The sequence below is a fragment of the Haliotis asinina genome, chromosome 7 (genome assembly GCF_037392515.1).
Source record: "Haliotis asinina isolate JCU_RB_2024 chromosome 7, JCU_Hal_asi_v2, whole genome shotgun sequence".
NCBI classification, from domain to species: Eukaryota; Metazoa; Mollusca; class Gastropoda; order Lepetellida; family Haliotidae; genus Haliotis; species Haliotis asinina.
In genome coordinates, this window is record NC_090286.1 from 14,004,423 (window position 1) to 14,028,731 (window position 24,309).

The 24,309-nt window shown below is 39.4% G+C and overlaps 1 protein-coding gene across 1 annotated transcript in view; it reads right to left on the reverse strand.

Moving 5' to 3' along the window:
- Positions 1-51: 51 nt before the first annotated feature.
- LOC137290741 (FAS-associated factor 1-like) overlaps positions 52-24,309 on the reverse strand; it is a 30,280-nt gene continuing 6,022 nt past the window's right edge. Inside the window, exons 2-18 of the mRNA XM_067821856.1 lie at positions 24,160-24,228; positions 19,046-19,334; positions 18,483-18,574; positions 18,101-18,207; positions 17,550-17,658; positions 17,108-17,191; positions 15,383-15,481; positions 14,980-15,100; positions 11,934-11,997; positions 10,521-10,602; positions 9,753-9,907; positions 9,242-9,378; positions 7,937-8,025; positions 7,542-7,622; positions 7,221-7,331; positions 6,142-6,357; positions 52-5,029 (exon numbers count right to left, since the gene is read on the reverse strand). Of these exons, the coding sequence (XP_067677957.1) occupies positions 4,946-5,029; positions 6,142-6,357; positions 7,221-7,331; positions 7,542-7,622; positions 7,937-8,025; positions 9,242-9,378; positions 9,753-9,907; positions 10,521-10,602; positions 11,934-11,997; positions 14,980-15,100; positions 15,383-15,481; positions 17,108-17,191; positions 17,550-17,658; positions 18,101-18,207; positions 18,483-18,574; positions 19,046-19,334; positions 24,160-24,228 (1,989 nt within the window). The 3' untranslated portion in view covers positions 52-4,945. The remainder of the gene's footprint in view (positions 5,030-6,141; positions 6,358-7,220; positions 7,332-7,541; positions 7,623-7,936; positions 8,026-9,241; positions 9,379-9,752; positions 9,908-10,520; positions 10,603-11,933; positions 11,998-14,979; positions 15,101-15,382; positions 15,482-17,107; positions 17,192-17,549; positions 17,659-18,100; positions 18,208-18,482; positions 18,575-19,045; positions 19,335-24,159; positions 24,229-24,309) is intronic.

The window sequence follows — 24,309 nt, forward strand, 5'->3', positions numbered from 1 at the left end:
ACTATTTAGGCATCTTGCCTTACAAATGAAACAAAAACATGACAGGCAGCAGTTTTATAAAACAGTTTTTAATGTTTTGTGCCAGCATACGTCTCCATAGTAACATGTTATCATCACTTCAATACTCTAAAAGATGGTGTTTTCACAATGCACTTAAATACACAGCTGTACAAGCAGGGGAGTGGTTCCCACAAGAACAACACTGTCATTTATTACTCTCCCACCTGGGTCATATATACACTATATGAACATGTTGAACATGGTACCACTGACCACACAAAACCTGCAGGCAACACACCATTTGGATGTGTCTAGAAAAGTCTTCAGCTGTCTTAATCATGTAAAAGTATATATTCAATCGAACTCACAAACTGGAGTGATGATGGGTGTGTAACTGTTCAATCATGTCACCTACATATTCTTAAAACAGATCTGGTATTTATCCAATGGTGCTTGTTTCCAAAAGTATTGTCTCCTGGCTGTTTGATAGAGATATCCATGTTAGAATTCCGATTCCTATACAGACTACAGCGACAAACGGCACGCTGTGTATATGTTCAGGATGCATCTGAATGCACATTCAAAAATTAAAAGGGGTCCTCAGATTTGCTGCTATTATATTCAAACTGAAGTACCTAAACATTTAACTTCATGACAAGGACCCTTACTTCCATGCTTCAACACTGAATGCAAGCATTAATTTATTCATAAGACTTACAGAAGAGGGTTCACATACGGCACCAAATATTGTTCTAGTTCAGTCTTTCTTGTAAAAATGCCTTTGACACAACAGACCTTACTCTGACCTTGATAATTCTTTTGCAGTTGGGTGAGACAAACGTTATTACACTGAATATGTAAGAAGCATTCCTGATATTGTCTCTGAAACTACAGCTGTTCTTAACTCATTCAATAATGCATTTTTTCAGTTTTTATTTCACATTTCATGTGGGATGCTGATAAGAAAATTTTCTAGCTGTTTGCACTGACGGTGAACCTGAACCCAGATCCTTTAGTTCATTACAAACAGTAATCATTTACACTGACAGAATACATATAGATCATGGCAGTCATGTTACAGGATTAATGCCCATGTGTTATAAATACTTGACTATTAAATTGTAACAATGCCAGTTGTCGCTGGTGCTCTTGCAGCAGAATGAAAGCAACCACTAAACCACTCATTTCACACAGAAATGATACACAACATTGAGAAATCTTTTCTTTTATAATTATACTAAATTGACAGTGAGACATCTGGAAACAGTTATGAAATATTTTTTAAAATCATACAGAATATGATTTCAATACATGTGACTAAGATACAGAGGAAACTGACACACTTCATTTACACTCTTGACACAAAAATCCTTCTTCTCTTAAAAATATCCTGACATTCATATTCTAAAGAGTTGCACAATCAATCAAAACTCGTACAAGAAAACCCCACAGTCCTCCCCCCAAAACCTAAACATTCTGTACTGATTTAAAGTGGAGTGAAAATCATCCAATAACATTTTAACTAAATGAATCCACAGGAAAATATATATTGAGAGACCCAGGATGCTAGGTACAGAACACTGTTTTAAAAGACACTGACAAAGACTGGGTACTGTGGCTGGGTTGAGATAGAAATGAACCACAAGAACACTGAAACAAACACCAACAGCTTCCACTCTGAAACAGTCATGAATTCCACAATCAAAGTGGCTATATAAAAATATCATATCAACAAAGAAAAACTGCAATCTTTCACATTCGTTGCCTGTCAACAGCAAAATAACACTTCAAACATAACAATACCTATAAACTGCTGTCAACAATATTGCTAGGACTATCATCACTACGGAACTATGTGTATTTTCTCACCTTAACTAACCTTGACATTGGAAGAATAAATTCTCCTTAACGGCCAATGCTGGACAGATACTAAAATAAAACTTCTTATGCTATAAATGAACTACATAACAAATTTGAAATACTATGAATATTTTCTTATCATGAAGAACCTTGAGATTGGAAGAATTGAATATCTTTGGAGCTGATAATAAGGCAAGACACTGAAATACCCACCTGTGAAATGAACTACCCAAAAAGAGTAGCTGCCCTCACACAGTGACTTCAGGTCAAAGGGAGATAACTAACTCAGAGACTATATGCATGAACACAAATTTCTACTTTCAACAGCGGAACTATGAGTTTCAAGCTATTCATAAAATTACTTCATGAACACGGAAAATATTTAACATATAAACAAGAACAAAAAGTGCAGTTTTCATCTGTCCACAATCATTTCAATAAATAAATGCAAAAATGTTCCTCACTCAAACTCACTCATCTTTGCCGTCAATCCCTTGTTGGTGCTGCTGTGTTTCATTACAGCATGTTTTCAACATGCTCAACAGTAAGAACTAACTCTGCACACTAATTTGTTGTCCAACAAGAGTGAAGGGTTAGAAATGAATACAAGTGTACCATAGGCACTCCTGAATATGTTTACACAAGGCCTGCAAAGTCCATGTACAAACTATGACGACAACAAATGCTTCTCTGAACGTTTGCTTACTCTCACCAAAACTTCAGCAGCCTTAATGAGCCTAATATAACTTTTTGGAGGTGTCTCAGATCTTCAGAGTGATACTGTATTTCTAGTGAAATCTTAGTGCTTGGACTTCCATAGATCAATGTTACCGAAGGATGATCAATGTCATCCTGTAGTGCTATAACTGTCATATTACACAGAACCAGATGTTTTTCACTTTGGTTAAAATGAGAAATGGATGCAGTCCTGATATACTGGCCAGTCTCTGACCTGTCCAAGCCTCTCACAAGCATTCCCAATTCTGACACGACTGTGGGCTGTGTACTGATGTTAAGTCTCTGACCTGTCCAAGACTCTCACAAATAATCCCAGTTCTGACATGACTGTGGGCCATGTACTGATGTCAGACATATCAACTACAGACAATCTGGCCTTATATTAGGATAAAAATGAAATAGATATGTGTCATGTTTGCATTTCATCCACTACCATAACACTGGACATTATTTCTATCTCATGCACATGTGTTATTTTCAAGGAAAAGTGTTGTATCTGTTAGCCTATGAAAATTTTCGCCACTTCTTACCTTACTGCCATAGGTCTTGAGATTGTTCATAATACATAGGAGGCAACTGTGGTTCAATCTGTTTAAAACAGATCCTGTGTTTTCCTGGACTCACTTTCACAATATGATCATAGTGCTACCAACTAACTAACTATCAGTATCTCAGAATATGGGAGCTACAATTGCCTTGCACTCTAGGATCAAAAGCACAGAACTACTTACTTTGGGCCTCATGAGGAAAGGAGGCTTTAGACAGTCACTCTGCAGATAACTAACATCAGCTGTGGCAAATCTTGATTCTAAATGACCTTTCTGGACTTAGCAGGTTCTACTGAACATGACAATATAGTATTTAACATCATCAGTTATAAAACCTTGGTTAACCTTGATATGCACTATAGACCCCAGGCAGTCAACTACATGTTGACAACCCTCACTTAACACAATACATGGCCAAAATTTAAATACAGGTATTTCAACAAAAACAGATATTTCATGAAACCACATTGAATGAAATATACAACACAATGGGATACAGGGCCAACAACACTACATCACCATGATTCAAGTATCCTCGCACATCAGGAGATAACAGGTTTACATGTCACCTTTTCACTGAGGAAGTCTGCTTTACCATAACACATAGGTCTCCAGTTCTGTTCTGAGACATTTCCAGGAAAGATTACCAGTATCATGGAACTGACATATTTTTCAGAGACAGCAGTGTTAGGTACGTCAGCAATCAGTCTCAACAGAATCTTGTTCAGCTGCAATACATTTCTGTGTGAAGATTCGACCAATCCTCCAAAATCACATCAACTCACATGGGCCTTGACCTCCTGATCAAGGCCGAGACAATCAGCTCCACTATTCAGGATTTTGTTGTCACAGTTGTTTGTTAAATACAGGTATGACAAAACCTCAAAGTTTGGCATGAAAATACAGAATCAATAACCTTCATTTTTTCTTTCAAAGTGCATCCTTTGCATGCCAATCAATGCATTTCTGTATATATGACATTACTGTCGAAAATCATTTTCGAGATTGAATAATCAGATATTGTCCTCTGTATGCTTCAAATAGGGTTGTGTTCAACACATCAGCTGACGAGACCTATGGAGGGTTGGTCTGTTGTTACAACAAACACATTTTGACACTGAATGTCAATGATGCACTAACAAGAATGTTTCCCTGTGACTTGCAACCAGTATTAAACCTCATCTGAGGTGGATGTTACGCATATAAACAAGAGGAGTTTCCATTACTGTAAATACTCTTATTCTAGACAGTCAGTCTTCATGATTAGTTGATTTGCTACTATGACTATGAAAATACTTACATTGTTTAATGTAATCAAGATTTTGCGTGAAGTAAATGTCAGCGTCAAGCTTGACATCCATTTGAAACTGATAGGTACCTTTCAATGTGTGAGCAGGCATGCACATCAAGTTGACCAGACATGAAACAACAAGGAACACTTAAAATGGCAGCCAGGTAATGAATTCTTCAGTGTTCAAGATGCAAACAACACATTTCCAAGGACATTCATGTCCTATTCCTCAACACAAGTAATTTTGTGATTATACTATCTTGCATTTGGCGTAACTTACATTTTCTTTGTTTACAAATTAAAATTTCACATCTTTCATATTTCATCACCAACAATAAACATTTCCATTCAACAATGGAACAAAACAGGAAGTTTTTCATTTTCATTTTTGCTTGAGAAAAACTGTCTTCCGTCGGAGAGTCATAGTAGGTTCAGCAACATCACAACTCTCACTTAATCCAACGAAAACATCCTTGCACTTCCCCGGCAACCAGTCAGTGACAGAGTGTTACGACTTCTCCTCAAGAATAAGTGTTTCTTGTGGGAACAGTTTGGCTTCTTGTAATGACATGTTTAGATCTAGCTGGGTAATCTGTAAGTAAATATTGTCACACGTAATATGAAATATGTCAGTTAATGAGTGGTATGTTCCAATATTCAACAATATATTCAACAATATCAACAATGTCAACAATATTCCCACTATAGTCATGCTGCTGGTTGCTCGGCCAAGTCTCAAACAGGAACCCGTGGTTGATATGAGCAATAACCCATGAGGTAGGGCAGCATGACAATAGAAGATTTCAATCACCTGATTCTCACTAGTATGCACTTAGAACAAGCGGGATGTATTCTGAGCCTCACTAGGTCAGTTCCTAGGACAAGCATTTGCTCAGAGGACATATTCCGAGTCTCACTTGGTAAGTTCCTAGGACAAGCATTTGCTCAGCGGACATATTCTGAGTCTCACTAGGTCAGTTCCTAGGACAAGCATGGGCACAGAAGACATATTCTGAGTCTCACTAGGTCAGTTCCTAGGACAAGCATGGGCACAGAAGACTTATTCTGAGTCTCACTAGGTCAGTTCCTAGGACAAGCATGGGCACAGAAGACATATTCTGAGTCTCACTAGGTCAGTTCCTAGGACAAGCATTTGCACAGAAGACATATTCTGAGTCTCACTAGGTCAGTTCCTAGGACAAGCATGGGCACAGAAGACATATTCTGAGTCTCACTAGGTCAGTTCCTAGGACAAGCATTTGCACAGAAGACATATTCTGAGTCTCACTAGGTAAGTTCCTAGGACAAGCATTTGCAAAGAAGACATGTTCTGAGTCTCACTAGGTCTGTTCTTAGGACAAGCATGGGCACAGAAGACATATGCTGAGAGTTACGACAAGCATGGGTACAGAGGACATATTCTGAGCCTCACTAGGTCAGTTCTTAGGACAAGCATAAGGAACAGAGGTTCCATTCAGAAGCCCCACAGGAATCAGATGACATGACAAGGTCAACAAGGGACCTATTCTGAGCACCACAGGGGTCAGATGACACAACAAGCATCAGGATCAAGGGTCTATTCAGGGCTAATGAAGGTGGAGGACATCTGAAATTGTACTGTTATATATGCATGGAATATCAACTTTGTAACCTAAGAAAGTGAAACTCTTCATCTAGTAGACAAGCTGACCTATGTATACTCACATCTCTCCTGGGGAAAGTTGATAGCACCTTGTACTCCTCTGTGTGGAACCCTTTGGTTGTTAGATAATGTAGAAGTGTCTGCACTGTCTCGGATGCCAGGAAGCGCCGTGTTGTCACCTCGCCAGTTGGGAGACGGAAACGTATCCGACTGACAGGATCCTTACAGGTTGTGGGAGGTTCATCTGGTAATGACTTTAATAAGGAAGCTTGGATAGCCTGGAAAAAAATTGTAAGACTATGATAGGAAGATGCATGGTTTTACTCACAAACATGGAGAATGGATGCAGAAAATAACATTCATTGAGTCCAAAGGATGAACAAAAGTATTCACTGTGCCCACAACACATCTATGACTTTGCAAGGTGTTTGGTTGTTCCTTTTAGAGTAATTAAATGCATCATTTCATCCCTATGTTCACATGATCAACGATACTTTGAAGGCTCTAAAGAAATGATTGAAATGTACACCTTTACTTCACAGGATCCTCAATGTTATCTGCAAGGACCCTTAAAACTATTAATTAGATGTAATCGGGACACTCTATGTTTTTAAGTTGAGACATGCATTGTCACTTTGATGACAATCCCCTGGCGCAAATTATCAAATCAAACCTACAAAGGAATGAAAGCACATGTCAGAGTTTAAGATGAAGTTATATGTCAACAAAGACATGGCCAGTCAACCTCTCTTGATATTTTTGCTCTGTAGTTGTTCGAATGCACAGATATTTTCAAGAGTCACTTTGACCTAGACACGAGTGTCAAAGTGCACGAAATATGCTGTAATAAAGAAATTGCTTATTGAATAACAATCAAGGGAAGTCTTCTGAGTCTATGTGGAAAATCCAATGAATTGCTCTTGAGATCTTGCTGGCAATCTTAACATGTAGCTTCATATGCTGAAAACTATATGAAGGTCACCAAAAATCGACTGGGTCCTCCACTTTCCCTAGATAAAGAAAACACATGATGTTTATCTCCTAAAAGGAACCTTGGAACTCGAATAGTCTAGAGCAACAAAACTGTTGGCAACTGTCAGTAACATCATAAGAAGATGAATGTGTAAGGCATGCGGACAACCTCTTTGACAGCTAGCTCCTCTTGCTTCTTCTGCTCCTCTATTAACTGGGCCTGCATCTCCTTCTCCTGCTCTGCCATCAGCCGCTCCTTCTCCACCTTCTGGGCCTCTGCCTGTAACACACCATGGGCAACATGGACATTGACACACTGGTAACACGGACACTCACACACTGGTAACACAGCACTGGTAACATGGACACTGACACACTGGTAACAAGTACACGAACATAGAGATACAATGATTTAAGCCTGATTAACCTTTAGTTTGTTACGTCCTAACCAATGTTGTTGAGACCTTTCTGTGTGTGTTGAAACACTCACCTTGGCCCTGTCAGCAGCTAACGACTCCTTATATGCTTCATCCTGCTCTAGTTTGATTTGTTCTCTCGCCTCTCTCTCACGCTGAAACAAACAGAAGCATATGACATAGAATTTTTCTCCTCACACAGTCTTTAAACTGTAGTATTATATGAGACTAATCAAGTTCTTGCTTTGAGTGAGGGCCACATAAATACTGAAAACTTGCCTCAACCTCAATCCTTTTTCAGTTACTTAGAATCAGTGAAACATCGCTGTATCAAAGTTGAAGGAAAAGACATCAGATACTATAGAATATCTGACTTATGTCTGTCTCTGTATTAAAAACATCTGTGTTCTGGTATACTGTTACAATATCTTCTAGTTTTGACTTTATTTATCTTTTAAGAAGCACTTACCTCCTCTAACATGTCAGCTTGTTGCTGTTCCGTGAAAACTTCTACTGAATGTATTAACCGCGTCATTAGTTCATCTAAAGTTACATGGCCTGAGGAGGGAATAAAAAAGGTATCACTTACTGTAAAAAGACAGGACATCATGCAACAAAAGTATCTTGCTTCAACTTGGAACTGAGTCATTTACTGCAGTCACAATACTGGCTGAAGTTACAAAAAAGAGAACCAACCCCCTAATGGGGAGACTTTCGCACGCCTATGAAAAGAACAGCAAATAGTGGAAGAACATAAGGGCTTACACGCCGGAGAAACTAAAAGCGAGTCAACCGCTGACAGCCATAATTTACACTGTAAACACGATTTCATCAATTGAAACTAAGTCTCGGTTGATGAAACATGTGCTATATCAACCCACAATAATCACAAATAAACAAATTGTGATACATACACATAAACCAAATACCACATACGACATAAATATAGTTAAAGGACCGAAATAATTAAAAAAACTTATCGCCGTAGTGTAGACTACAGGTAACTCCAGCCACCCTCGTTGGGTGATAAGGAGAGAGTGAAGAGCATGGCAGGTCACATGACCATTTGCGCGGGAAAGGGGAGGATATACGTGGGTGAGTGTATTTTATGTCTGCATCTTTTAGAAGGGAACTTCAAGGGATTTCAGTGTTCCACTACCTTCGCCAGGGAAGAGGAGATAAGCAATAAGCATGAGTCAGGACAAGGAAAAAGCACTGGCACTGAGAAACTATCCATAACACAATTCCCCTGGGGAGACAAGCACTGAACACTATGAACCTACCCCCGAACACAATTCCCCTGAGTAGATGAGCACTGAACACTAAGAACCTATCCCCGAACACAATTCCCCTCAGAAGAAAAGCACTGAACACTAAGAACCTACCCCCAAACACAATTCCCAAGAGTACATGAGCACTGGACACTAAGAACCCATCTCCAAAAACAATTCCCCTGAGTAGACGAGCACTGAACACTAAGAACCTACCCCCAAACACAATTCCCCTGAGAAGACGAGAACTGAACACTAAGAACATACCCCCTAACACTATACCCCTGAGGAGAAAAGCGCTGGGCACTGAGAACCTACCCCCTAACACAATTCCCCTGAGAAGGTGAGCACTGGGCACTGAAAAGCTACCCCCTAACACAATACCCTGAGGAGACAGGCACTGGACATGAGAAACTATCTCCAACACAATTTCCCTGGGATGTTATCAAATACTAAATGAATTGACATTGCAGAACGGTGACAAAATAGATCTGCTTGCTCACCTTGAATAACATCAACAACTTCGTTGGTAGCCCGAGATCTTGTTATTAATAACAGTGCTGGAAGCTGGTCTGTTTTGTAGTTCCTAATCTGACTGGCTGCTACGCTACCGAAGTGACGAGTTGCTACTGTGATTAACCTGAAATCAACAACATCTGATAGTGATGACCAATTTCCAAACACACATAACTATCTTTCTGATGGAAGGTCCATCAATCTCTATACAGAATAATGCCTGTCTCTCAGTTCAATATAGGATGAAAGCAAGAGTAACATTTCTGTAGTTTACCATTTTGTGGAAAACATGACACAGATATGGCGATGAGGGTTATACTATAAACTAGACCAGCAGAAATTTCTCATTCAAACCAACAGCTCAAGCCACAAGCAAGGGACACAACTCTTCATGTCACTAAGAATATTCTGAACTGTGTGGACAACAAGGATAAGTGAACTTGACATGGCAGATAAGTGGATACATGTACACAAGTGACTGTTCCAAACTCGACATACTTTGCCCGATTAGCTTCAAACGTCATATCCCATGCCCAGGTTAAACAATTGCTACTGAGGTAATTGACAATGCCTTCCGAACATAGCAGCTGGGAGCAGAAGACATTGGAGAAGATACTTCCTTCATGGTGGAGGTAGATGGCAAATAGCTTTCTCTGAAAAGCAAACAAGACTGTCAAAGAGAAGCTACATTTCTTTCACAGACACAAACTTGTTAATCATGGACAAAGAAAAGCTGCTTTTTTTTCTCAAAATCTGTGAGAGTTAATCCTTAGTCTGAAGAGGACTTATTGTATTTAATACTCACCTAAAAATTGCTGAAGCTATTAACAGATGTACTTATTTCACACTATTAGTTATATTTTGAATTACATTATCGGTTTCCAATTCACTGTATAAATAATCTGGAGACTATAGGGCCTAAAACTTGCCATTCTGATGCCATTTTCATCACATGGACAACTTTGTTGTTACACCATGGATTGGTTTCACTACATAAACACTTCACGTGAAAACATGTGGAAGATATGTTGCTATGTTTTCCAGTCTTCAAACAAATAAGGTGTCCACACACAGTTACACAAAATGAGTGAGCTGCGAATATGGTGACATTCTGATTGTAACATGTATCTGTGACTTCGGTTTATTAATCTTAACACTGTGGAAGCCTCCTGCTGCTGGTTTGTATGGACACAAGATTTCCCAATGCCATCTCCCATATGGCTACTGCTGTGAGACTCAATGCATGTATGACCCAGAGAGACTCACATCTTTAGCTTTCACTTGTAAGGCATCACGGATAGCATTGTCTAATGAGCCTATGTAGAACACAGGATGACAGTCTCCGTACCTGCAACATAGGCACTATTCAGGCACTTGGTGGAACAACATACGATTATATTAGCACAAATCAGATGATGGGTTAACAATATACCTCTTCACCAAAAGATAATAGCAAGATGGAGGAAGGAGGAAAGATGGAAGGAGGTGTTTTGGGGTTGCATGTCCAGACTAGTGCTCATTTAATACTGTGTATCGGAAACAAAATTGTATGGCAACATATTGCAATACAGGTGTCTGTATTGTGATCTGTATTGTGATATACTGGGACCATAAGTGTTTGACATTGATTGGCACTAATTGTGCATGTCAATCCTATTTTCTACATTATAAGTCCCTAAACATATGCATTATGGTTCTGATAACAGTAATCTCAAACTCACGTTGGATAGTAATGGATACTATTTTCCTTTTTATACAATTTATAGTATTACAAGGATGCAGTTTTGTCACTAAATAACAAGGCAAAACATCTCATGTGAATAAAATATGTAGATTTTAACTGAAACTACAAAACTTCATATATGTTTTTCCCAATACTGGTTCTCAGAAATAATACTGCAAAACATATCATTTAAAAAATGTATTTCAATCTACCAGCAAGACCGTGCAGCCTCATTTAATAATACTAGTCTTAGGAGATACAAAACTGCAGCTTAACATTGCTACCCAAATCAGTGTACCGACTCTCAGTTAATAAATTCTGGAGTTATCTGCAATAGTGGATCGAACCACCTAACCTCCACTTCCTGGGTAAGCACACTATCCAGATGACTATGCAGGTCCTTATGGAGAGAGGAAGAGGCACTGAGATGTTGGAAGAAAGAGGAAGGGATTGAGGTGTAGGTAGGGTGAGGAAGAGGGATTAAGATGTAGGAAGAGAGTCGAAGAGGGATTGAGATGTAGGAAGATAGAGGAAGAGGGATTGAGATGTGGGTAGAGAGAGGAAGAGGCATTGAGATGTTGGAAGAAAGAGGAAGGGACTGGGATGTGGGTACAGTGAGGAAGAGGGATTGAGATGTAGAATTCTGAAGGAGAGGGACTGAGATGTAGGAAGATAGAGGAAGAGGGATTGAGATGTGGGTAGAGAGAGGAAGAGGGATTGAGATGTAGGAAGAGAGTGGAAGAGGGATTGAAATATGGGAAGAGAGAGGAAGAGGGATTGAAATATGGGAAGAGAGAGGAAGAGGGGTCGATGGGGATGCCTTGGCAACTACCCCACCCATCATGACCATCCAATATACTCCTACACACACTGATAGCATGCGTAATGACACATTGGATCTTTTGACATGTAAACTAGCTTGCCACAACATTTTGGTTGTAGGGTTTGATTCCTACCTTTCTTTGAATTCTTTGGTAAAATGTTCCAAGGCTTCTGTTTCATCATTTACTGATTCAGGCACTGTAAAACAAAAAGCAAATCAAAAGTGAAAACAATTTTCTAAAACTTCAAAGACAGTCAAGCCTCCCATAAGAATGTTTCACTTTGAGTCTACACCCAATTCTACAACCTGTACCCTTAAGTCCAATCTGTCCAATCTGTCCAAACAACAACTTCTTGATGTACAACATTAATGAAGCACTTATCCATCAAAGTATTACTCCTACCAAGCCAACATAAGCATGATTGTACACAATGGTAAAAAGGGAATTCAGGGGGCATTAAGCCTGCAGGTCCAGTCAAGTGATGGTTGTTGCAAAAACAACCCTTAAATTGGCTGACATGCATAATCAATGACGACACATATCAACATCTGACCTAGGCATATGTTTCCATGGTCACTTACAAGTGACTACAATCTCTTATTGGAAATTATAACTGCATTGAAAGATAGATGACTGGAACAAGGACATAACTTAAATACCTGGACGCCACTTGTGTACTGAATCTGAATGCACACTATCTATGGTTTGTTTACAATATAAAATAATCATACTGTCCACTTTTCATTCTGCTAAATTTGTGATCGCAGAAGTTTAGATAAAGTACAAAAAGCAACTACACACACTGGATCTGGTTAACAGTCAAGGACGCTGAGTGATAGTCATGTACATGTGCTCATTGTTACTTTTCAAAGTTAGTTAGCAATGCCATGGATATATAAGAAATCTTGATCATGTCTAAAGGCTATTTGTCCCACAGTTTAATAAACAGACATACCATGATGGACCAACAAACAGAGACACACAGAAAAACACGCAACCTCCCCCCCCCTCCCCAATGCAAAAAACAATTGTTATTTTTAACTGTTTTAAAGAGGCATTGATGCGGAGTGAATAATGTTTCTCACCAACGGTCTAATTATGAATCCAAACTGCAAATTGGTCAGCGCCCACTCCCTTGACCGTGACAAAGGGACTGGGGTCCAGTCCATCTTTGCAAAATTTTTTCACCTAAACAGTCATTATTTAAAAATATCCATGGTATTCCTTGTCTGATCGTAACAAAATATCCCAGCAGTGTAGTTTTTTTTTTGATGCTTGGATGGTATAAGGACTGATCCAATTTGATCCTATTTCTGTGTTTTTTACCTCAATATTAAATCATGATACGTGAAAATATGATGTCTAGAGGCATGTAGCAAGCCATTAGTTTCGGTCCGAAAGATTGCACAGCTTTGTATTCAGATAGTTTTGAGTGTTGTCAAAAGGCAGTGTGTACTAATCTATACTGACTACACCCCGTCATAAAGTGCGAGTGTAAAAACAACATCCTCCCTTCAAAGAATTAACCACCATTGCGTTGATTGATTGATTGCTCATTATTGGTTAACTAAATTACTTAGAATAGCGTACATCATACAATTAGTTGCCAGGTGTGCTATCTTGGGTGACCAATGAGAGGTTTATCAGGTTTTCACCAGTGTGAAAGACGTGAAACAATGGATTACTTTTTCGTAAATTAGACTGTTGTAAGAAACACAATACAGAGCCAGATTATTACCAGCTTGGAATATCATTCTTTTATGTGGATATTGATGGATACATTCCTGAACAAGGTAGTAGCCTGACATTGTTGCTATAAAATTAGTCTGTTCTACATTCATTATTTGCATTTTGTTTTAATTTATTTGTTGTAGCATTCAGCAGAATCTATATGACAGAAAACACACACTAGATCGCGTATGTGTGTGAAATAGGATCCACATTGGCAGGCTATACAATGTTTAAATGTTACAGTTATGCTAGAAATTTACTATAAGTATAAACAGACCGTGTGTTCTTTTACTAATTTTCAAAATCATACAAATATGACAATAAACTAATTTGGGTTATGAGACAAAATATAGAGACGTACATTGGCTTTGCTAGTTTTAGACCCTAATATTTTTTTACCATTTCTACCACTGGCAGATGATTAACCTGCAAAGTGTTTCATTTGTTTTCATAATGCATTTGTAATGAAGTAAAAATGACTTCACCTTAGTTGATCTGTCTATAATTAAACTATCAATTGCGCATACGGACTGTGCAGCAGAGGTCACAAACCAGTCACGAATTCTGGGATATCATCTGGGTACTCATGTGAGAAAAACAATAACAAAAGTTTACACCAGTCCACAGAAAATGCTCCGCATCAGTGCCCCTTTAAGTTTCATTCCTAAATTTTCATTTAAGTTAGCAGCAGCATGATTGTGTCAGCAATACTTTCTTCATTTCATCATTTCATCTCAATAAATGTTCCTCACTCTTCGGGAATGGCGCAGTTCTCATATCCCACTAATAAAATAAATGATAAGTCAAAACAGGAACAAAACAAAAACGCCAAGGAGACATCAACCGCAGATAAATGTTACCACAATTACTACCTTTCCTATTTTGGTAAATATTTCTCCAGACTGGAGTTCAAGGACCACTTTGTCCCTCAGTGATAATATGTTTCAGCAGAAGACTTCCAAAACCACACGCATAAAGAATAGAGATGGGTGTATTTGGGAGAGCTGACCCAAGCTGAAAGACAGTAACATCTGTTTCCTTTTGTTCACTGTTGTTTTAATGTTCTGCCAGAGTTAAGCCTTCACCATGTAAAAGACAGTTTAGTGGTCACATGATCATTACTGTCATCAGGTGGTGGGTGATGGTGTTGATGCGTTGTTTACACTATCAACCACTGGTGTCAATGACATTATATATTGTTTACATCGTCATCAGAACATATTACTTCCAGTGATGACAGTTGATACATCCCACATTTATCAAAAGTCAAATTCTGCCTAAGGTAATGCATCTCTCCCATATACTGTCTATCCACACTGCACAATATAACCATTATCTTTCATAGGGTTAAAGCACATTTCATAATTGCTAAAAAAAGCTCGTACGAGTTTCCTGTTTTGTAGATTTGGTAGCATTTTATTTTCCTGTTATTGTTAGTTTAACCTACTTAGTGGTTCGTGTTTCCTGCTTTGGGGAAGTTCTGACTCTGGGGCAAAGATGTCATCCTCCAACGTGTAGGGCTCCATTGTAGTGTCCTCATCACTGCTATCAACTTCCATTACAGCTTCCTGCAACAGTCAGATGCCAGTCAGATATGACACACATCTACCACTCCATCTGCCAGGACATCACAATATATTCTAGTCGGGGTTTTCCATGATTCAAGTAGCTTCTTTAATATGTTACGCCAGGGTGAGGGTGGTGACAAATACACAAACAATCCACTGTCAAAGGTCTTTCAGTTTTGATATGAAAGGTATCATCAAGCAATGCTAATGCAATTGTACTATTGTAAGTATGACACTTGCTGATTTGTAAGTCTGGCATTGAAGTTGAAATACAAACAATACCTCAGTTGTCATTTTTGATTTGTTCTGAGAAGATGATGAAGCCCTGTACATCTCAAAATCATGTTTTGGATAACATACACCTGTCCTGCCCAAGAGGTCCTGAAGTAGAAACATGTATGAAGGTTTTCAAAGGGAATAGTAATACCATTAAGTCAAATACATCAATAAGAAACGCTTCCAATATGCTTTGTTTGTTTGTTAGTTGTTTAATGCCGTGCTCAGCAATACCTCAGCTTTATGGGAGCGGTCTGTAAACAGCCAAGTCTGGATGAGACAATCCAGTGGTCAACAGCATGAGTATCGGTTATGTAATTGGGATACAATGATATATGTTAACATGATGGGGAGACTCCAGAGGGAAGGGAAGTGGGAAAGATTGAGAGGGAGAGAAAGAGGAAGAGAAACGGAGGAAGCGTGAGAGAAGAAAAAAGGGAGGAAAGAGGCAGAAAAAAGAGGAGGAACAGACAGGAGAAAAAAGGAGAGGAAAAAGAGAGAAAGGGAGATGAAGAGGAAGAGATGGATAGAGGAATTTTAAGGGAGAAAGAAATATGGAACAGAGCATGAGGGTGAGTGAGAGAAAAGGTGGGGAAGAGGGAAAGAAAGTAGAGGAATAGGAGAGAATGAAAGAGGAAGAAACAGAAACATGGGGCAGGGAGAGGAAGAAAGATGAAGAAACATGGGACTGGGAGTGCCAAGGAACGGGACAGGAAGAGGGAGAGAAAGGGAGAGAAAGGGAATGAGGGGAAGATGAAACATGGAACAGGAAGCAAGATCAAGAAGGGGAGAGGAAGAGGAAAAGAAAGGGACAGGAAAGAAAGAGACAGATTAGAAGAGGAGGGAAAGGAAGGGATGGGACAGACTGGTTGTGTGGGGGATAGGAGAGGAAGAGAGAAATTAAGGGCAAGGAAAAGGTCAGGAAAGGAAAGGAAGAACAAGGGAAAGAAAGAGAGAAAGGGAGAGAAAGAGTGGGTGAAAGGAAGAGACAAAAGCAAGAGTAAGAGGGAATGGAAGAAAGAAAGATGAAGGAGGGAAAGAAAGAAAGGGATAGGAAGAGTGAGGGAAAGGAAGAGGAAGCAGGAGGGAAAGGGGAGAGAAAGGGATAGGAAGGAATGAAAGGAAGAATGGGAGAAGAGAGGGGAAGGAAGAGAGAAAGGGAGAGGAAGAGTGAGGGAAATGAAGAGACAGAGAGAAAGAGGGTATAAAAGGAAGAACGAAAGGGAGAAGAAGAGTGGGGAAAGGAGGAGAGAAAGGGAGAGGAAGAAGGAATGGGAGAGAGAAAGGGAGAGGAAGGGTGAGAGGAAGAGAGAAAAGGAGAGGAAGGGTTCAGGAAAGAAGGAGAGAAAGGGAGAGGAAGAGGGAATGGAAGAGAGAAAGGGAGAGAAAGATGGATGGAAAGGAAAAGAGAAAGGGGCAGGAAGAGTGAGGGAAAGGAAGAGAGTGATGGTAGAGTAAAAAGGGGTAGAGAGAGGTTCAAAATACTCAGATGAAGGCCTACAAGGGGCAAAACCTATCAGAACCTATGTTCAAGCTACATCATACTGGCCTGTAATGGGACCCACGTAACCAGTGGTTGACAGAAAGAAACTGATCAAATATGTAGGGGCATAATGACATATAGTAATCCAGGAAATTCATCATTACCATATAAACAGTACTGGCAATTTATTATTTGGATCCAACATTAACATTTCTGCACCTAGAGAAGTCAGTGTTTATCACACTCACCTCATCCTTGACGCCATCCGGCCACCCTGACCACATCTGGAATCTGGAGGCCACATCAGTCAATGCAAACACTGCCTGCTTGATCTTCAAAGAGAACACACAGTGTCACAAAGCTAATCAAGTCTCGCATACAATTAACCTATTTCAAAGACACAATCAAGTAATAAGGAAGTTCAATCAAAAACTGTTACAGTCAATCAATGTGAAAATATTTTGTGCTCATTTAGCCAAATATCAAACACTGGTAGCAAGTGAAACTTGTAAGTAAGTAAACTTACATATAAAACAGTAAGTATATTGAACAGCAAAAGACATGGAAGTTTTGAAAAAATGAAATCTCATAACAGTAAGCAATCATGTTTATGTCTTCTATTTAATAACATGACTGAAAAAAAACCCAGTTCTGTTTGTTCTGCTGTTAAGTATATTTGCTTCAACAAACCTCTCGGACTGATTTACTCCCTTGAAACTTGAGTGGGAAATACTGGTACTTGCTGCCATCGATGTACTTGATGTTCAGGGTGTACTCCCGGTCAAACATTTCACATGGGCTGAAAAACAGAATCAGGATAATAACGCTCTGCATCGACACAAAAACTAAACACTGAACAAACAGTGATTGAAGTTGAACAGCAGTGAAGTAGAACCCATAATGGATATTGGTGTAATTCTTATCAGTAATTGTCAGTTAGTATTAGAAAAGATGTTCCAATGTTTTTATTGTGGGCCAGGATTATCCTGACGATGTGATGTCACACGAATATATTGCCAGATGCTGACATCCACTGGGTATCATGCTGGCAGCTTGTATAAAGCTACAGTCAACAATGTTCCAGTTGACTGATACTCTCTGGACCAGACAAACCAACCTACCAAGCATCAATAGTCAAAATATAGCAGAGTATGGAATGGCACAGTGGTGCAACTCAACAATGTGAAGAATTGCCAAGTTCTCCTCCTGAAAATATGAATTAACTGACTAAGTGATCTTACTCCTCTCTGACTGAAGCACTGGGTTTTGTCAGCGTTGGGTTGTTGATCTGTGGTGTAAGCAGGTAGAGCTTGTTCTGCTTGGGCAGATGTAGGTCTCGTAACACAGTCTGCGAAAAACAAAGTATACCTCAATACATCCTCGGGAAGTATAAACAAAAAGGTTGCTTGACCAACCCATCAAAACAGCACAACACTTCAACAGTAGGCTTATTTCCCAAAGATTTCTGCAAGGTTTATTATAATTAGCATTATACCTTTGAAAAGTACTGACTGATCAGGATGCAGCCATGTAGAAAGAAGCTCAACTAAGAAGAAAGTACTGATATCATACAGGCTTCATGTTTTGTCTCAGACTCTGTCAAGCAATATATAGAGTACCTACCCTGTCTTCAACTTTTCTTTTGACTAGTCCCTTCAACTCCTGTTGGTCAACTGGTATGCCCAGTTCAACACTCAGGGTTTCTTTGATCTTGCCTGAAAGGAATACACTACTGCATCAGGTGAAGAAACCGGTAACATGACGCAATATTTCAGAGTGACAGATAAATGCATTCATGAAGAGGCCTTGTCACTGAACAGTTCCGTTTGAAATATACTGACACTATTGTAATGTGAACAGAACATCTGACCACAGCGCAGAATACAGAAGTGTAGATCCTTCTTCCCACTAAATGATGCTACAAGATGGTGCTTGATGTTACCATGTGTGATGGTCAGTGTTATGTCCACAAAGCAAGGACTGGTCGACACATCTTTGAGATGTTACCTATATTAAACTGTGGCAGAGTGCCTCAGCTGCAGTAATTAAAAATATGTGTGCATTTAATAAGCAGCAAAACACATACATGAACATGTTATACAATTGGAATAATTTATACAGAGAGTTAAACCCTTCTTCACTTCACTGAGAAAGATCATATTTGATTTATCAAGCAAGACACCTACCAATTGTTTCTGTGTCTGGCAAGATGACTGGTATATTCTTGTCCCGATATTCCACCTGGAAGTGCAACATTCTAGTCATACTGCGGCCTGCAAAACTTGTGGAAGGACCAGCAGCTGAAGCCCCCTCTACGACCAGTGCTGGATCATCAGACACAAAGCCCTTATTGTGGTCGTCTGGATCCATGAGACAGTCTGCCATCTCTGTTGTCTCCCCGGCTGTGGCATTGCAAGGAGGAACAGGGTTGATGGTTGCAGATGCTCCATCTTGGAGGATGCTGTTGACTGCAGTCTGACAACAAAAAGAAGATACAGTTGTGTGCTAAATGTGCATATGCATATACACCTACCCAGCTTCAACATACGTTTCAGCTTTTTCTTCTGCATGTTTCAGTTTAATCTTCTGCATATTCCAGTTTATTCTTCTGCATATTCCAGTTTATTCTTCAGCATGTTTCAACTTAATATTCTGCATGTTTTAGTATATTCTTCAGCATGTTCAGTTTATTCGTCTGCATCTTCCAGTTTATTCTTCTGCGTATTTCAGTTTATTCTTCAGCATGTTTCAATTTATCTTCTGCATATTCCAGTTTATTTTTCTGCATGTTTCAGTTTATTCTTCAGCATGTTCAGTTTATTCTTCTGCATGTTTCAGTTTATTCTTCTGTATGTTTTAGTTTATTCTTCAGCATGTTCAGTTTATTCTTCAGCATGTTCAGTTTATTCTTCTGTATGTTTTAGTTTATTCTTCAGCATGTTCAGTTTATTCTTCTGTATGTTTCAGTTTATTCTTCAGCATGTTCAGTTTATTCTTCTGTATGTTTTAGTTTATTCTTCTGCATGTTTCAGTTTATTCTTCTGCATGTTTCAGTTTATTCTTCTGTATGTTTTAGTTTATTCTTCTGCATGTTTCAGTTTATTCTTCTGCATGTTTCAGTTTATTCTTCTGTATGTTTTAGTTTATTCTTCTGCATGTTTCAGTTTATTCTTCTGCATGTTTCAGTTTATTCTTCCGTATGTTTTAGTTTATTCTTCAGCATGTTCAGTTTATTCTTCTGTATGTTTCAGTTTATTCTTCAGCATGTTCAGTTTATTCTTCTGTATGTTTCAGTTTATTCTTCAGCATATTTCAGCTTAATCTGCATGCTTCAGCTTAATCATGTAAGAGTAAGATTTGAACAACCCTGCAGAGGTTTCTGATTCTTTGAGAAGAGTCCTCCTTGGGATACTTGTAAGCATTAAATTGTTCATTTTAAGTTCCTACAACAGTTGTAACTACAGTGTTCAAAATGAATTTTCTAGAAAGTTACAAGTACTTGCTATCTGGTATAAAATAGGCAGAAAAATCCCTTAGCAGGTAGCAGAATAATCTTTCATATTGCTGTTAGTTCCTCCCTCCCAGTCCTATTACTGTTTTTGACCATATGAAACTGTATTAGGTCTCCTTGTACAAGCAGACAATGTTTGATCATCCTCAAGTGGAATTTGACAAATGTCTATTATCAAACATCAGAAGCAGTAATGTAAAACTTATGCACATGTACACTAGGTTGACTGGTTCTCTGTTGCAGTTTTAGTGACCAACTGAAGCTCTGATGAGCATTTTCTGGTAAAAGTGAAATACCAGTATGGGTAAGTTTATGAGAGGAAGAGCACAAGTGGAGATCTATACTTTGAAAATGCTGACTAACTGATAACTGACTAACTGATAAATTTAAGCAGTTTCACTAAAAAATACCAAACAGCAAGTTGTTGCTACTGTGTGTAGCAAAATAAGATTTTGAACAGCAAATTTGCCATCTCAAAGTGTTAACTTTGAACCCTTTATCTATATTTTTCATTAATATATTCACTAAGAGAAAACTTGTTTTTGTCTTATTGAGGAACCTCTACAGGGCTCCTGGTGGCCCCAACTGCCAAGAGCAGGTAACTCTAAGCGTGAACCTTGTACCTCAATTTTCATGCTGAACTAACGCAGACAGAATAAGGGAAGATGGGCGGCCCTTCCCAAAGGAGGACTCTTTTCAATGACTTGGAAACCTCTGCAGGTTTGTTCATTTCTTTATCAAAAGAGATCCTCCTTGGAGTACTTATAAGCATAAGACAGACTCCCACAGACATAGAGTCAGGAGTGGCATTCTGTCTGGTATACAGTACTCATCCCAATTACCCAAACAAAATGCACTTACACCGTCACTTAAATGCTGCTGTCAATTAGGCGGGAGCATGGCTAGGGAGAGGGACAATAACTTCCTAGCTTTACAGCCAGGTAGGCAAAGAACATATTAAAAACCTTGCACCCCCATATGAATTTGGATGTGGGTCATGATTGACATGTTAACTAATCTCGCTATAGACCCAGTGAGCTATGCATAGGAATGGTGCATAGAATGGTAATGTTATCAGGAATTGCCTGCAAAAATCCATCACCAAACCATCACCAAGGAATGAGCTTTCACCAAGTTTAAAAATGCAATAGGAGGTGTGAAAGCTCTATTGCCTACAGAGTTGCAAACTTGTCCACTAGTGAGAACCACAACCAAACTGAGCATGCTCTCTGGAAGGCTTATCAAGCTGGTAGTGTCCAATAAATGTGCTCTGATGGTGCCAAATAGTTGCCGAGCAGATCTTATCAATGGGCAGGGCCACAGCATATGCTTTAGATATGGCCACTGCTCTAACCAAGTGAGCTTTCAAACATTCTAGGGGAGTTAAGCCTTTATGTACACACCCCATACAAATGGCAGAGGCAAGCCACTTAGAAATGGTCTGCTTGTTCTCCGAAAGGCCAGCCTTGCCGCTGTAACAGCTGTTAATCCTTATAGATAGATGCTCATCATTTGATATAAGCTTTGAGAGTCTTACGGACATCTAAGCTGTGAGCATGTCGAAGACAGGTATCAGACAGTGGAGGCTGTAGGAAAGTTGGAAGCTCAATAGGTGCCGTTATGTGAAAAGTGCCTGCAATCTTAGAATGCAAGAGTGGCAAGTGAATACTAACTCTGTCTTTATGAAAGGCAGTGAGTTCAGGATCTGCTGACAACATATTGATGTCGCAAACTTTCTAGCCAGATGTTACCATCACAAGAAAATCTGTCTTCCAACTTAACAGCTGGAGGGAACGAGACATCCAATCAAGAATGACTGACAAGTCCCTGTGAGAGAGGCATCTGTCCGAATTGAGACCGCCAATGTCAGAAACTCCAAAGGGATTCCTTTGGATAAGTTCCCGATGTGTGCCCACCATTGTAGGTGAGGCATTAACCACTCTGGAGTCATGAGAATCATCTCTTAACTCTTTTAATGGGACCACAACTGAACTAACATTTGCTGTATCAGTCGCATCCTCAACTTTGCATGCAAACTACGTCCACTTTTGCCACCATGTTGCCGAACAACTGAAGTCCTACTTCTTGAGACTGATAATCCATCCCAGCTTGGTGAAAATACTCATCATGGAAAATGTTGAATCTTGACTCAAGTGAGTGGCAATCGCTCGGAGTAGTCAGTTGTCAAGGTACGGGTGATAACACAGACCTGTGCCCTCATGACTTGTGCTGAAATCAACATAAGCTAGACACCATGGAGCTGCTGAGGGGAGCAAAAGAAACTGATAGCACTTCCAGTCGAACAAAAACCAAGGCACATTTGAAAGTCGGGATGCATTGGAACATGGAGGTATCTAGCCCATCTGAGCTAGGGATGCACAAAGCCACATATGCAATCATCCACCACTGGGGGTTCTCCCCCAGGATCGCATGCCCAGTATGAGGGAATATATGACTTTGGGAAGCCCCAGGAAGCCTGTACTTACAGGGGTAGGGGCTATCCAAGGGTACGACCACCTTTGACTGGACAGTTGTGATACGATCTCACAAATGCCGCAAAAAGACCCATTCCTCGGAGTGAATGAGAGCAATAAAGTCTCACCCCCAATCCAGTTTAGTTGACCTGAACAAGAAGTATGACAACATACTTCAGTCTGAATGACTGAAGTATACTGACTGCTCTTACACAAAATGATGGGGACCCTCTTTGTCATTTCATGAAACGTCAGAAATGTTTTGTTATTTCATGGAATGGCTGATCTCACAATCTGACAGTAACATACATACCCCTGCTTCAGAAAGTAGGCACTTCAAAATTAAGGGCATTGATTAATTTAATAGACTAGGGTGCAACCTGTTTTGTCTGATGCAGCCAGGTTTTCAAGGCTAAATTCAATCAAGTTCCTTTAAATGAACCCTGAGAGTACAGACTACTGAATGCAGATTATATGCAGCTGGGCATATATACAAGAAATCTCATATATCACTGAATAATTTATTCTCAAGTATGGCCATTCTGGGGTTCAGTATACTGGTAAGATGATACATCGTCCCACAACTCATTACAAACAGAGGAACACAGTTGTAAAGTAATGCAGCTTAAATTAGAATGCACTTTGATTGTTGCTCAAAATCACTCAGAAATATTCTACTATATGATGGTGGCCTCTACACTTAACTATGGACCAGACAATACAGTGATTGACATGATAAGCATCTACATACACAGTTGGGATTACAAAGGCTGTCATCAACCAAGTCAGCAAGCCTGACCACCAGCTCCTGTTAGTCACCTCTTTATCACAAGCATGGGTTACTGAAAGCCAGTCCTACACCAGACCTTCATTCTATTTGGTGAATGTAAGTATGTAATAATTACAAAGAACTAATTTCAACTCATGACTTCACGTAACTGTCTATCATTGCCATAGCAATAACTTTTTTCATCGTGACAATTTATGTAATCCTAGTCAGAATAAGAAACACTGTCTCAGTCATTTGGACAATCAGTGCCTTACTATGGATGTCCTGCTGACATTACTCATGGAAAATAGATTATAAGAGTCGGATTATTGTGTATTTGAACACGAAATCATTCACTGGTAAGAAGATCTTCACACAAGAATATACCTATTTGTGCTTATATTTTTTTCAGGCTGTTACCAACTGACTTGCCAGTTTCTGCCTTTGCAAATTATCTGCACCAGAGTGATCGGTCTACAAACACCTGACCACAGATGTGACCGACCTTAATCTAGGTCTGTATGGGGCTTGTTTGTAACAGCTCACCTCTAGACTCCAGTCATGCTGTTCCAGTATGGCCACACATGTCTCAATGTCATCAATTCCAGTGAATGCCTGAAGCAGATACAAATAACAGTGTATGAAATAAGACAAAGCCCTGCCTAGACACCCAGGCTGGTAACCTCAAAATGTTAC